Consider the following 14747-nt stretch of genomic DNA (forward strand, 5'->3'; position numbering starts at 1 on the left):
AAGGGAACCACTCTCAGGTCCATCACATGGTCTTTGCAGTGCGCTCATGACGGCGGGGCCAGATGGAACCTCGCTGTTTGGGGATCTTGTGCAGCCCGAGTCGCTGAGCTTGTTCTCCTCGACCTCTTCCGATCCGCTGGCCCTTTGGGCAGTTCACCAGGATGCAGATTTGCCCGAAGACTCGGGCATACGTCTTCTGATCGACGAAACCAATGACATAGCGCCAAATGACCACGGTATCACACACGAGAGCTTCTTGTTGCGGATGCAAGACACACGCAGAGGGGCCAGCGCCGAACCTGTGTTGCATATACAGTCCCCAGCGATACGCAACACGTTCATTTGCTCGCCGGCGGTGCAAGGTGCGGGGCTCGGCGTCGAGCTGCCCCACATTTCTTTTCAATACACGACGATTGGGGGCACGCGGCCGTTTGCACTTGAGATGGGGATCAGAGACGAGAGTGGACGCCATGGAGCGATCCGGGTGAGCAGCTTTCAGACCGCGCCAAAGCTGTACACTGGAGAAGCGTCCGGGACTGGGGCAACTCTGCACCTTCCACTGACCATGGCTGGCCAGCCCAACCACGACGAAACAACGCTCACGTCGTGGCGAGTGCTCACACTTGGTCTCGATCGGATTGCCAGGCACTTTTCCGATACATCCCTGGCTGCGCGGTCACACGTAGAAGGATCTGCTGGTACGGAGCGAGTGTTTGGTCGCTTCCACAGTATCGTATCCGTCAAAATTCATGCCAATGTACGACTAAGAAGGGTGTGGTGCTCACGCCATCTCCCTGATCATGATCTTCCAGAATTCCAAGTCTTCTCTTGATCGAGGCTCTCCTGTTGGATGAGAGAGATGAAAGGCCGGCCTGGATCGTCTTTTGCCTCTCCAACAGCGTCGTGCCAAGCAAAACGCGTGTCTTCGAGGTGTTTGTGTTGGTTCTGACAACAGAAAATGTGGAGTGGAAAAATGCTTTAGGGGCGTGCCGGTCTGTGCTCGTGCATGTCAAAAACGCCTGCAGTTAGTGTGTGTCTATGTTGCTCTATTCCATCATCTCGCCTTTTGGACCCACGCAGTGCACGCAATGTCGGAAGCAGACACATCACCGCCAGCCACAAAGCAAGATAAAGTCTCTACGGCTGTTGCGCCTTCGACAGCCGCTGCTCCTCCGACCGGTAAGCAGCAAGACATTGGCGTCTTGTCTCGAGACAATCATGTCCCCGCGGCCAAATTCGTCTTGACAGAGAAGGCACTCGATGACGCTCTGAACGACATGTGGGCCAACAATGCCAATGCTATCTCGCACTGCTACTCGAACACGGATGCACTCAAGGTCGATTTCACACGTACGGGCAAGAGGAGTATTTTTGGCATGATCAGTGAGTTGCCGTCCGCCCTTCTGACCCACTGATCCTATCCGAGCTTTACCTGACCGGAACCCAACCTGTTAACACAACAGACGATGCAACCAATTCTGTCTACCGGATGGTCCAGGGAGCCGTCACCGACTTCTTCCGTCAAACCGTGCTCGACTTCACCTACGGCTCGATCGGTTTGCACGGCCTCGAACGCTACTACGACGATCTCAACAGCCGTGACCCTTCCGAGTCGATCCGTCTGGCTCGCGTGCGCGCCTCTGCCATCGAGAGCTGCCGTCGCGAAGTCGTGCCTGAATCAGAGGAGCTGCTCGGAGGCTGGACGCTCTGTTCGCCACTGCAAGCGAATACAGTGGAAGCGCTCAAGCTCGAAGAGAAGGTGGCACTGCTTACGCCCAAAGCGCTCTACGTCTGCAGTTACGACTTTGGAAGTGAGAAGCTCAATGAGTTTACCAAGGTGCTCGTGGGTGATATCGTGGGCATTCAGCAAGGTATGTTGTTGGCACAGGCTCTTGGACTGCTTTGTATTTGACAGAATGACTCATGACACCGACCCTTGCGCCTTTCCCTCGGACCCATCTGACGGTGAACAGGTCTATATGTGACGTCTCCACACGAGTCATCGCATCCAGATGACAACTGGGGCTTTGTCGTAACGTACCTCAACTCCGTCTCGAGGAGCAACACCACCGCCTCGATCAAGAACATCTCCACCACCGCCGCCGCTGCCACCGCCGCTGCCGAGTCCGCACAGCGCATCTTTGCATTCCGCGCCATTTCGGACGACATCGACGATCCATCTGCCCTTGCCAACACAAACACCACTCCTCGTTCTCGGCACCTCCATCACACGGTCAAGGCTACTTCTGGCCAGACTCGGGCCCTTGGCAAAAACGCAGAGGCGGACGAGGACGACGATGACGAGGAAGAGGGCGGCATTTCATCCAAGAAAAGAGTGGCGAGGATTGTGGATCTGCTTCTCGAATGCTGTCTTGACGCGGGAACGTATGATCCCGAGGAGGAGGATGCTGACCAGCCGTTCCTCACGCACAAGACCATCCAAAGGTGAGTTTCAACAAACAATCCCATCTCGCGCGATGCGGTCCTGGCTAACCTGATTCACTTCTTGTCCTGAACACAACGACAGTCTCGACGAAGCCAAGGCCATGATGCCTCTATTTGGTCCTCTGATCGAAGGCTTGAAGCGCCGCCTTTGGCTCTAACGTTGGCTCTACAACACTCTGCGTCCTGCCTGTCGTCTCGCTCCTGCTCATCATATACCCAACTGCTTTTTGCCATGTCTGTCATCGTCGAATGGTGCCCCTCTCGTGGCCTGAAACACATCGCCTGTGACGGGTGCAACATTTCGGCACAACCTCAATCCCAGGGGAGAACGGTCAAAGCGATGACGGGGTATTGGAAAGACTGACTGAGCACAAGTCGGGTTAACGTTACACTGCGATGCGATCCTAGGCGAGCCATAACTAGCGCAAAAGATGATGCCATGCCGACAAACAAGCCTATCAAGCAGAAGCCGGGGTAGCAGCAGACGAGCCGACCTGAATCGCCAACTTGGCCAGCTGACCCGTGAGCACGTGTCTCGCGAATGCCGACTGAACGACATTGGTCCTATCCAGACAGTCCAAGCACGACACCCTAAACACGCCCGTTTGTGTGCTAAGCACCCGCGTCTCGGCACCCACCGTACGATGATGGTAGAACTTCATCTCGGCCAGCGTGTCGCTCATCTGATGGATCAGCTTGGCGACATTCTCGAACTTCATCCCGGCGCACTCCTTGTGGAAGTCAAAGTCGACGTAGTGCAGCTTCTGCCTGTCCCACTCTGTGCTTCCAGTGCCGCCCTCGCTTCGAAGGCTCTCGACAGCGGTGCGGTAGGCTTTCGAGATGTGGCCCTCTTTGCCGCCTTGCTCGGCGAGGTTGACGCAGATGATCGAGCCGTAGCGCTCGACTTGGGCGGCGAAATGCTTGCGACACGCCGCTGTGTTTTCTGATTCGGTCCGTTCGAGCACCGGTGGCGGTTTGAGCGAGAACGGGCTCTGTGACCAGAACAGAGGGATGCTGCCTCGAATCTGGACAAACGACAGCACATCGCCGATCGTCTCGTTCGCTGCCGTGGAATGTAGAACGTAGAGGATCTGTTCGGTCTCGACAAAGTTGGCAACCTGGCCAGACTCATTGATGCCTCGACGCTGGTACCGCAGGCCGGCTCTCTCTTTGGACCGACGTGAGACAACCATTACCTGGCATCGCTGCACTGCGTCCGTTGGCTCTGCTTCTGCTTTGTCTTCCTCGATGGGTTGGATGGGGAGATCGACGGTCTGGAGATAGCCTTGCATGACTGGCAGGATGTACGCATGCAGACCGGCGTGAATGAGATCCTTCGACATGTGCTCGTTGTGCCAGAAGCGGCGATCGGCTCTTCTCCACAGCGGCAAGTTTGGATATGGCTCAGCAAGCAGGGGAAATGCGGGCACGGCTGTGGTGTCTGCAGAGGAAAAGTCGATCGCGCGTGTCGGATGCAAAGCCTGATGAGAAGTCACTCTAGCGCTGGCAATCGAGTCGGGCTTGCCGTTGCCGTCGAGTGCCTGCCTCTTCTTCTGCGAGGAGGTAGTGAGATCAAAGTCGTAGCTGAACCAGAACTCTCCGCGAGCCCAGTACTTTGCCGTTTCTCGCACTGCCTTATCCTCGAGCTCGGCCTGCTTAGCAGCATGCCACTGCTCGTCCGGGGTGGCAGGGATGACCGTGGGCTCTTCTGCATCAGCAGCAGGCGGGTCGGTCCCTCCCGGCGACGCAAGATCGGGTCGGGGAACCTCGACCACATCTGCAGGTTCTTGCGCGGTGTCTGCGATCTGTGACTGCGTGGCAGCATTCTCAGAGATGGTCTGGATGCGGCCATCGGATACTGCACGAGCAGCACGAGTCAACCAAGGCCTGGATTTGGGCATGCGGAGCGTGTCAGGCCTCTGCGAGGTCGAGAAACTCGAGAAGAAGGGTTCTTTAGGGATTGCGGCCGGCGTCTCGACGTCGTCGTAGTCGGACTCGGAGGAGTCATCTTCGCTGTCCGAGTCGCTATCTGCAGAGACATTTCCGTCTATAGATGAATCCGCGGCCTCTGCGCCAGGAATCGGTGCGGAAGGAGCGCTGCCTTGCTTGGCGAGCTGCGAGCGGATGGCTTGCGATGCTTCTTGGTGGAGAAGCGGGATGGCCAGTACACCCGTGCAGCAGTATATGGGACGAGTATCGTGGAAATAATGGCCGATGAGCTTTGAACTGGTGATGACGAAGAGGTAGCTACTACTGAAGAAGCGCGAGAGACCAACGATGCCATAGCATTCCAGCGAGGGCTGGTCGGGCGTCGCAGCGTCCAGAATCGACTTCCATACCGATGGTTGCAACGGTGTAATTTTGGCATCTTTGCTCCAGTCGATGAGAAAGCCGACATCAAGAGATGTCAGCGGAGAAAGAACACTGGTGGCTGTGGAAGTGGACGCACTCAGAGATGCGACATTGGATGCTCCGATGGTGGCAACCTTGAACCCGTCTCCCGAGCCAAATGGACGGGTAGCAGTGGGGATGGAAGCTGCAGTGGTGTTCGACTTGGTATGTTGAGGAGCGTGCAAAGGCTGGTGGCGATGATTCTGACGATGCTGGTGGAGGTAGGACGAGCTGCGGGGATAAACCAAGAGGCCCTGATCGGTGGGCACGATGCCGATGCGGCGTTCGGGCAATGGGTGCGGGAAAGGGGGCACTGTCCACGATGCCATGGCAGAGCTCGAGGCACGAGAGGGTAGAAGCGGGATCGAAGACATGGAGGGCGAGGAAGAGGGCGTTGTTGTTCGGCTCTGGGGCGCGGATGAGGACGAGCTTGCGTCGATGGTGCTGCTCTTTGTATTGGGCTGCTTGGAGCTGCTGGACGAGGAAAAGATGGCCTTGAACATGGCCAACAGATCAATGCGATCAATGGCTGAGAAGAGTCTTCCGATGGTGGTCGATGGTCGTGATGCGGTGGAAAGAGGTCGCTGGTCGGGACGATGAGGTTCAATGAGGTTGGTTAGGGGTCAATCAACATGCACCATGCACAGCGCCAATCTTGACTATTCAGACGTGCATCAGCTTGTACGCCGGGAATTACAAATTTGGGCACAGCGCTGGATTGACTTTGTATTGCAGTAATTCAGCTGTCAATCAATCGGTGGAGGTTCATTGCCGGAAAAAACATCATTGAGCTTAGCCTCTGTCTGATCATAATTAATCGTCGACATCACTTTTCAGCAACTCTCAGAACCAATATCGACAACGAATGCGGCACAAGCACAAAGTTGTGGCTTTCGAGTAAAGTCGCACTTTGATTGCGTCAAGGGTCAAGGGTGAAGAACAGCAAAAACACAGCGACAAGCAGGCGCGATCCACGTTGAGAAGGGAGGATCCGGCAGACGTCGGAAGAAACGAAGAGGAAAGAAGGGTTTAACGGCAGTGTCCTTGGGTAGAGGAAGGAAACATATGGGAAAGAGCAAAGCAAGCGCTTTCTAATTGTCCGAAAGGAGCGTCGAGGCTCAGCCACCTCAGACAAGGAGGCCGACGAAGAGCATCACCGCACCAAGCACGGTGGTGGGAAGCACAAAGGAGGGAACCGACGAAATCGAAGCGGCCGATTTGCCAGAGCTACTACTCGAGCCGCCGCTGCCTGAGGCAGCCGAAGAAACTGAGCTGGCAGCGGCGCCTGTGGAAGTGAGCTTGTGTGTACCAGACGAACCAGTTTCGTTGGGGAGCGACCCAGAGCTGTTGGTGTAGGTCTCGATGTAGGCATCTGAGGTCTGCTTCTGCATGCACTGCACGATGGGCATGAGGTTCTGCTTGGGGCTCATCTGGAGCGCGGCAGGGAGCACAATGTTGACGGCAATGTCGACAGCCTGCTGGTAGAGGTCGTGGGCTAGCACAATGTAGCCGGTGGAGAGCGACGAGGCGTTCTTGATGATCGACTCAAAGTTGTACACCACCTCGGCAGGCGACACGACACCGGCAGCGATGCGCCAGTCGTTGGTGTCGTAGGGCTCTCCTCCGGGGGGAGTGGTCCAGATGATGGGGGTGAGACCCATCTGGAGCGAGATGGCACGCACGCGGTCGTCAATGTCACCGTAAGGAGGACGCATGGTGTTGGGAGTGACGCCGATCACAGAGCGAATTACCTCCTTGGACCAGCCAAGTTCGGCGACAATCTGCTCGTTCGTGAGCGTGGTAAGAGGGGGGTGCGACCAGGTGTGAACCGAGATCTGGTGACCCTGCTCAAACTCGGTCTGGAGCATCTGGGGACGCGAGATGACACGCGAGCCGACGACGAAGAAGGTGGACTTGAGGTTGTTCTGGCTGAGGTACTGGAGCAAGGTAGGCGTGTAGGGCGACGGGCCATCGTCGTACGAGAGGCCCCAGGTGTTGGTGTCTGGGCAGGTGGTGATGTCGGTAGAGCGGGTGCACTGACCGCAAGTCCACCAGCAGTTGCCGTTCGGGCCGGCCTGGGCGAGGTTGGTGGGGTTGCCGGAGCACGAAGCCGAGTCGACAGTGGTGGTGACGTTGGGCACCTTGGACCAGTCGATCTGCTTAATCCAGTTTTGCACCTGCGGCGAGTTGGTAGGCGGGGTCACGTCGAGCGTGGGGAAGTTGGACGGGAGGATCGAGTTGAGGTTGGGAAGTCCGGGTGCGCCGGTGACCTGGGGGTTCTTGGCACCTGCCGCGTAGGTGGTAAAGAGCGAGGTGGTGGAGGTGGTGACACCAGCTCCGGAAGAGACACCCGCAAGGATGGACGAGACGGAAGCAGGGAGAGATCCGGTGAAGGTCGAGGTAGGGCCGGCAGCAGCGGCAGCGCCCGACGCCGATGAGGCGCCTCGAGAAGCGGATCCAGAGGCTTGACGCTTCTCAACGTCGGGCTTGGCCGTAGCGATGGCGGCGAGCGCCAGTGGCAAAGCAGCGAAGGTGAGCTTGACCATGGTGATCCGGTTCCGTCTATATGAGAAAAGATCCGAAACGAAAAGTTGGCTGGACGGAGAATGGTGAAGATGCTGGTGGTCGACAGAGAGGAGGGCTCGCTCCAACGCAGAGGACATACAGACACAATCCCGCAATCACTCGCTCTCACACACTCTCCGACTTGGATTCGACTCCGGGGCCAAACCGAGGATCGGAATGCATGGCACGGCGAAGACCGTCGTCGTCCTTTCCTTCCTTCTTGCAACGGATCCGTAATCAGGGGGGTGCAAATTGCATAAACCAGTTACAATTGATGTCGTCTGGGGCACTGGAGCAGCATCGCCGGCGCACAGAAACGGGAGCTGGAAATTAACGGAAAACCATTTTGCAGCGAGATTCAGAGACAAACGAAACGGCGGTGGCGGTGTCGGTCTGTCCATGTCGGTCTCGATGTCGCGCGAGGTCAGGCGCGCATTCTCGTGCTTTTGCACTCAAGATCGCCTTGTGTTTCAGCTTGCCGAGAGAGGGGCCAAAAATAGGGTCCTTCTACTTTTCTCGTTCGACTTCTACTTGTTTCTTTCTAAATACAGTATAAACACCGTCTCAGAGCGGAAGTTTCGTCGTTGGAATTTGGCAAGGGGAAAGCGCTAGTCGGAAAGAGCCTCTCAAGCGTCAAACTTGGCCTGGCCGCACCTGTCGCCGCAGCCTTCGTCGTTGGCGTCAGCATTGCACACGTCGCTCATGCCGATCAAGATCGACGGCAAGGACATTCGCCAATGCACTGTAGCAAGTGACAGGAATACGGACTGGTGCAACGGACGCCAGGTGGTTGTGCTTGTAGCTTGTGCTTGTGCGTCTGCTCGGAGCGCGGGGCGGCCTTGCAACCATGTGCACTGTACTGTACTTCTCCGCTTTGCTGTCGCACGGCAAGCAAACCAGCGTTGCCTTTGCACTATCTGCAAATACCGCCAGGTGCACTCACCCATCCTTGATCGCCGAAGCATGCTGCAGCCACTGTCCACACCTCGCCGGTCGTGAGGTGCGTTTCGACCTCGTTATTCTCGATGATGTGTTTGTGTCTTCTCACAAGCGAGGTTTCGAGGTTGTGTGTGTGATCTGCAGAGGCAGAAGGCGCTCTCTTTTTTTATTCTTCTCGCATTGCATCGTAGCTTGAGGCAAGAGGCGCACACGTACACGCACATTTTTGCTGCACAGGGTCAGGGCTTGGATTGGCTTGGCGTTGGCAGTCATGCCGCTCAACCTGGTGTGCTTTCGTCAACCGAGGCACTCGTCTCCTTCCATTCAAACAAAGCAACACCTCGAAGCATGGATTCTGAACACGCCACCATCACCCTGCAGCTGCCTGAGTGGACCCCCCACAGCAAGACACGTACGAGGCGGCATCCATTGACCTTGCTTGGTCATTGTAATCTGATGGTTGAACGAAAAGAGCGCCCTAAACAAAACAGGGCGGGGTCTGATAGCAGTGAGAAAGATCCGTAGTCGCCCGATTAGGCCCGATTATGATAAAGGCTCGGCTCTCGGTCGAGATTCAGGATCAAGCTCAAAAATTCGTCCAAAATTTCCTGTTTTCGAAGGGTCCTCGGCGCTTTCTTCCTTTCAGCTAGCAGAGGCTGACAAGCATTTCCATTCGATCGGCAGCTTCCCCTTCTTGGTTCCCGTCGACCTACCAACTCCAGCTACATAGATATACAACATGGGAGGCAAAAAGATCTCGGAGCGATCCATCAAGAAAAAGTCGGGTCCTACCCACCCGTACTCGAGGAGAGCAACGCAGCTTGCACGAGTAGCACACCGCAAGGACAAGCTCAATCACGCCAAATCGGTACGCTGCCGTTCCTCGAACGCCAAGGTCGATCGCCTCTCTACACTCATCCTTATGCTTCCGGACGACATCGACGCATTGCCAGATCTGGCGTCTGTACACACCTTTATCACTCAAAACTTCCTCACACGTTATGATGACGAGCTGCAAGAGCTCAAGGCAGACCGAAGACCAGGTAGGCCTCCGCACAAGCGCGAGATCGAGCTCAAAGAGACTATTGCAAAGGAAGCACAAGAGTACGAAGAGGGCCTCGAGCTTCCTGACCTCACCAACGTCACCAATGTCAAGCTGCTCCGCGACTGGCAGGGCGATCCTCAAGCACTTCCACTCTTCCGCATGGTCCGCATCAGTGGCAAGTACCCCGAGCAGTGCAACCTCATGCATCCCGGTACTCACAAGCTACTCCAGCTTGAGCTCAAGCAGCAGAACGAAACAAACGAGTCAGCTGATGCACAGATGGTCGCATCCGACACTCTGAGCACATAGGACCGCGCACAAGTCTGACTGTGTCGACAACCGCCCCCGCTGCTGGAGCATCCATTGCATGCTTACATTCGAGAGCCCTGCACCCTGTTGACAGCACTCTGCATTTTCAGCATCATCTCAGTCCATTATGTGCAACACTTGTAACACTAGCATCTTCAAATACCATTCGTCTCCTCTATATGGCATTTTAGGAGTCCTCCACTAGACAGCGGTCTTGGACAGTGCAAAAAAATCGTCTCTCGATCTCTTCTCGAAAATCCGTTCTAGAAGTGTCGAGGGCCACATCAACACCCAAATGCCAACAGCCGCCAGCAAGGGAGCAGCATCCAATGCGAACAGGTACGCTGCCAATATCGATCAGATGAGAAGAATTAAATGGTGAGCAGCTTGATCCAAGGGTTAACTGTTGAAATGCAAGGACTTACCTTCATGCGACACCAGATAGCCACTGTAACCTTGAGCAAACTCGATCATACGGTAGATGGACCTGACCTGAATGTGGCAAAACGTAAAGCAAGACAGAGATTAGTCTAAGGTCGAATCAGTGCATGCAAAAACTTGATGCCTTTTCGATTGACTCACAATGATGAAGATTGACGAACAGTAGAGACCGGTAACCAGCGCAAACACTGGCTTTTCGAGCCCAAAAATCATGCTCGACTGCTGCGCGCCGGCCTGTGTGCGAGCTCCGTCTCGGATCACCAGGCAAGTAGCATAAGTCAAGAGCAGCGTGAACAAGATGTACGAGAGACCTTGAAGGATGACGCCAGCCAGAAAAAGCTTGTCGCCCACATCGACCATAGACGTATTGTCGCTACCCCCGCTAGCCTGCAATCCACCAGCTGCCACCTGCACCAAGAACGTCAGCACATCGCTCCACACGAATACACGACCAACAATACGAGGTGGGATGAACGAGAATCGAGATTTCTCCCCTTTGGGTCCGCCTGCCTTGTGGAGCAACGTGATCTTCTGCGTCGCGGTCAGCGGCTGGCTTTCGAGCGCTTGTGCCTCGGCTCCTGAGCATCCAAAATCTCTGTCCACTGCCAGGATCATCCTTCCGTACAGCAAATAGTTGAAGGCCAGAAACGCCGCGGGGGAGATGACCACAAACATGCTTTGAATGATGTAGAGTCCGAGGCTGAAGTTGAAGGGATCGAGGGAAGGACGGACAAGGAATCCAATGGCAGAACAAAGACAGCCGATCGGCAAACATAGAGCCCACCTATCCTTGCGACGGAAGATGAAGAAGAAAAGGATTGCACTGAAGAGCGCGTACGTGACGCCTACAGCGTAGTTGCCTCCCTTACTGGGCTCATATTTGAGGATGCCGCTGGGCGATGCACTGGCTAGGACGGCTCGAGTGGTCTTGGTGCTTGCCTCTGAGCTGCTAACGTTGGGCGAACTGAAGCTCGCGCTGGCCCCGACTGTGACGAGCAGAAGTGTGTAGATCGCTGTATCAAGCATTCTGCGGAGATCTCTGAGAAAAGAAAAGCTTCTGCTGAAAGAGACGGGATGACGGGGATGGCTGATTTTGCTCAGAGTTTGATTGCACGTAATCCGTTTATGTACAGGAGCCTTCTGTTCTCAGAGAACGCTAGGCGGTCGAACAACATCGTTCCTTGTGCGGGTATCAGTATGAAACGCCTGGCTCAGCGGCTGCATGATCAAGAAGAAGAAGCTGTGCTGGCTATGGCCGTCTGAGTGAGTTGCTGAATTGTCTCCGGAGCAAGGAAAATTAGGAATCTACCAACTCCGTCGGAGTTGCTGGACACTGAGAACAGAGCGGCTCAAATTCAGTCAATTCAGATTTTGACAGGTCCGCCGGACTTGACATTGAACCTTCACCTTCTCCGCAGCAGCCCGGACTTCTCCTCCGACGCGACACACCTCGATGCTTGTTTCGGACAGACGTCGCAACGTTACCATCAATCTCAACAGCAGACCCTCAACTCCACTGTCAGCTTCGTCAGTTACCAATGTTAGGTAACGCCTATGATGGAGCGAGCTCGACTTCAAAGTTCGTACGAAAACGTGCCTTAGCAAAGAGAAGCTGCCTCAAGTGTCGCGAGAAGAAGACGAGATGCGAGCTTCCAGACGTCTACGTAGACAGTTCAAGAGCACCTTTACCGAGCGACAAGTGGTGCCATCGGTGCAAGGCTCTCGGCATCGAGTGCATCGTTTGGGACGGCGATCGCAAGCGAAAACCAAATCTTGGCCCTCGCAACGATTCGACAACTCGTGCTTCTGCATCTTCGGCTGAAGCTACCCCAAACTTAGGCTATATGACCAGCACTAGCCCGCTGGAGCTCAACGAGAATATGCTGACACGGTCACAGGAGACCTCATCTCCTAGGCGTCAACGCAGCTATAGCAATAGCTCTTGTGAATCACCACAAATTGCAGACGCTGAGCAGCTAGCCCCATCCGATCTCAGCCATGCCCAGCATCTGCTCATCAGCCGACAGAAGTCGTGGAAGGCCATGTCAAGAACCCTTCATACACTCATGGAGCGCCTCAACCGCGAGCACAGTTACAGCAGCTACCTCAAACTACGCATCGATGCGCCACCCTCAACGCCGGACCCGACTAGTTTTCTGACGCCACAAAAAGCACTCGAGCTTGACTTGCAGCTTCAAGATTACCTCGTGGGTCACCCCTATCTACCCTCACTATCGGTACTACAACACCAGCAGAGTCAAATTCCTACGCGACCTCGAGCCTTGCTAATTGCTACCACGATCCTCCTTGGACTAAAAAATACCGAAGACGAGCTGGCTTCTGCAGATGTCCGGACTTGGTCAAACTACGTTGATCGACTCGGAACTCAACTCCTCTTCTCTTCACCGCGAGACGTTCATCTGGTCATGGCTTTCGAACTCTTGCTGGCTCACGAGCCTGGACTGGTGGGCACGGCAGCCTCACAGTTTGAATTCGAAGGTCGAGGGTTTGGTCTCGCTTCTGAAAACCTACTCACTTGCGCGATCAAGGTGGCCAAGGAGCTCAAGTTGGACGAATCGCTCTTACTCGACCAGCACACGTCATCGAGACTCGCACATCTGAGCTTTTGGTGCTGCTTGAAGACCTGGGAAGCAGTGTACGCGTTTCTCGGGGAAGATGTCACGATCCTGCAAGATTTAAACGACGACTTTGCCGCAGGGGCACGCCAAGCCCTGTTCTGCGTTAGCGACGACGGCAGGTCTCTTCCTTCTCCGCCTCGTCTTCAAGACGCAAATGGTTCTACTGCTCGCTCCTTTCGCGAGATGCGCGAATTCTGCGCAGAGGCCGAGACGCAGCTTGGGAAGGACGGCATCTTGCGCTCCGCTGGTCGTACGATGCTATGCATGCGTGTCCAAGCCGCCTGTCTTCTCTTTAGCTCTTTGAAGAGGCTGCAGCAAGCGCTCTCAGACTCGCAGCTGTCTTTGGAGCAGAGGCGCGAACGCATCTTGGAAGTCAGCAAGAAAGTTTACAGCGAGATCATGGCGGTGAGAGATGATTCTTTCGAGCACCTAGGTGAGACTTGCGAACTAGTCATCGGGCTGATCCAAGGTGATTTCTGACATCGCATTCCTCGTTTGACAGGTTTCTATGCAGGAAGACGCCTTGTGCGTCTGTGGGAGCAGCTTGTACACACTGAATGTGCCTTCTTCTCCGCTATCTACGGGAGCTACGCTACGTCGGCACTTTTTCTGGGCAAGCTTGATGGCCCCATCGAGGCACAAGAGCTAGTCCAGTGCATTCGCTTTGGGCATAGTCCTGCCCAGTACGTCGTTGAAGCGGGTCGCTGCAGCCTGGACGCCAGTCGAACGCTGCTTGCCACCGTCGCTCAGATGGACCGCCAACCTCTGTTGCGAGCAAAAGGTCGTTCGCCTAATTGCAGCTCATCGAGATTTCTCTGCCGGCTGCCGACACTGCTTGTCTGCGCCATGACAGTCCATGCAGCTCGACGGTGCCTTGAAAGCATCGCCTTTGTGCTGCTTGCATGGGCGCAAAACTCGACCGACGCCATCTCGGACGTGACGCTGATGGAAGCAGCTGCCCACCAAATTCGGCAGCAGTCACCGACAAGCTCAAACGAAGATGCCTACACAATCGCCAAGGTATCTGCGGACTACATTGACGAGATGATAGAGACAGCACGACTCTGGCAGGTTTACTATCGTGTCTATCGACCGCTTTCCAGTGTCAAGCTTGATAAGACATCGGGATCCGCAGCGGCAGGCAACGAGGTCGAACATGGACAAGGTCACCATTCTCACCAAGAAACTACCTCAGCATCAGCCCAACCTTGTTCGCCGAATCGAGTCACTGCGATGGACTTTCTCGCCTCTGCTGCCGAAGCAGCACAGACCTCTACTTCTGATCTCAGCCTACCTTACGGCGGAGGGGCAGCAACAAAAGAGGCCATAATCAGTGACAGGCGTGCTGGAGCCCCCCAATCAACAGCTTCATTTGTCTTCCCGAGCGAGGCCTGCGCAGACTTGGCGTGGAATGCGCAAGGTCCCCACTTCCAGGAGTCCGCTTCCGTTGCTTCAACCGCGCCCACGTCAGTTGGACTGGTGGACGCTGACTTCTACAACGCCTGTCTGCCTTTCGACCTAGAAGCCTTCCTTAAGGATGTAGATCAGCTGTTCTGAGCAAAGTCAAACCTTGATATGCAACACTGCATAACTAGACGTCCTGCTGCGAGTGTGAGTTTGACACCAGAGTGCCGAACGCTTCGTTCTCCACAGTACATATCGAACGTTGACAAGCCTTTCATATACACAAAGGCTTGTTGCTTACACAAGCAAGGTTGTATGGAGTAGCTGGTTAACTTAGGAGATTCTGAAATAGCGAGCTCAATGGCTTAGCGTCCTGATTTCTCTTGCCCTGGGTTCGAATCCCAGTACGACCTATTTTTTTAGTAGCTTGAAATCTTTTTGCAACTTTGTTTTGCCGGGTCGACCCAAGACCTTTCGGAGACCAGGGTCGGGACGTCAGTGGACAAGAGCGGTGGGAGCAGTGGTCACATTGGTAGGAACAATCAATGCTTCGAGACCTTCCAGCGGGC

The 14747-nt window shown here is 55.1% G+C and overlaps 6 protein-coding genes across 6 annotated transcripts; 3 read left to right on the top strand and 3 right to left on the bottom strand.

The window, feature by feature from the left end:
- Positions 1–1088: 1088 nt before the first annotated feature.
- Positions 1089–2603, top strand: EX895_004111 (uncharacterized protein; the record flags this gene model as incomplete). The annotated part of the gene is made up of 4 exons (XM_029884708.1): positions 1089–1383; positions 1464–1871; positions 1974–2445; positions 2528–2603. The coding sequence occupies 4 exons, from the start codon at positions 1089–1091 to the stop codon at positions 2601–2603; spliced, it is 1251 nt and encodes a 416-aa protein (XP_029739418.1).
- Positions 2604–2903: 300 nt separating this feature from the next.
- Positions 2904–5339, bottom strand: EX895_004112 (uncharacterized protein; the record flags this gene model as incomplete). Its single annotated transcript, XM_029884709.1, has 1 exon — positions 2904–5339. One exon carries the CDS (start codon positions 5337–5339, stop codon positions 2904–2906), a length of 2436 nt encoding a protein of 811 aa, XP_029739419.1.
- Positions 5340–5963: 624 nt separating this feature from the next.
- On the bottom strand, positions 5964–7382 carry EX895_004113 (uncharacterized protein; the record flags this gene model as incomplete). Its single annotated transcript, XM_029884710.1, has 1 exon — positions 5964–7382. The coding sequence occupies one exon, from the start codon at positions 7380–7382 to the stop codon at positions 5964–5966; it is 1419 nt and encodes a 472-aa protein (XP_029739420.1).
- Positions 7383–9079: 1697 nt separating this feature from the next.
- EX895_004114 (uncharacterized protein) lies at positions 9080–9694 on the top strand (the record flags this gene model as incomplete). Its single annotated transcript, XM_029884711.1, has 1 exon — positions 9080–9694. One exon carries the CDS (start codon positions 9080–9082, stop codon positions 9692–9694), a length of 615 nt encoding a protein of 204 aa, XP_029739421.1.
- A 201-nt stretch (positions 9695–9895) lies between these two features.
- Positions 9896–11161, bottom strand: EX895_004115 (uncharacterized protein; the record flags this gene model as incomplete). Its single annotated transcript, XM_029884712.1, has 3 exons — positions 9896–10038; positions 10120–10186; positions 10277–11161. The coding sequence occupies 3 exons, from the start codon at positions 11159–11161 to the stop codon at positions 9896–9898; spliced, it is 1095 nt and encodes a 364-aa protein (XP_029739422.1).
- Positions 11162–11979: 818 nt separating this feature from the next.
- On the top strand, positions 11980–14331 carry EX895_004116 (uncharacterized protein; the record flags this gene model as incomplete). Its single annotated transcript, XM_029884713.1, has 2 exons — positions 11980–13207; positions 13277–14331. The coding sequence occupies 2 exons, from the start codon at positions 11980–11982 to the stop codon at positions 14329–14331; spliced, it is 2283 nt and encodes a 760-aa protein (XP_029739423.1).
- Positions 14332–14747: the final 416 nt, after the last annotated feature.

This window comes from Sporisorium graminicola, chromosome SGRAM_22, assembly GCF_005498985.1.
Source record: "Sporisorium graminicola strain CBS 10092 chromosome SGRAM_22, whole genome shotgun sequence".
Taxonomy (NCBI): Eukaryota; Fungi; Basidiomycota; class Ustilaginomycetes; order Ustilaginales; family Ustilaginaceae; genus Sporisorium; species Sporisorium graminicola.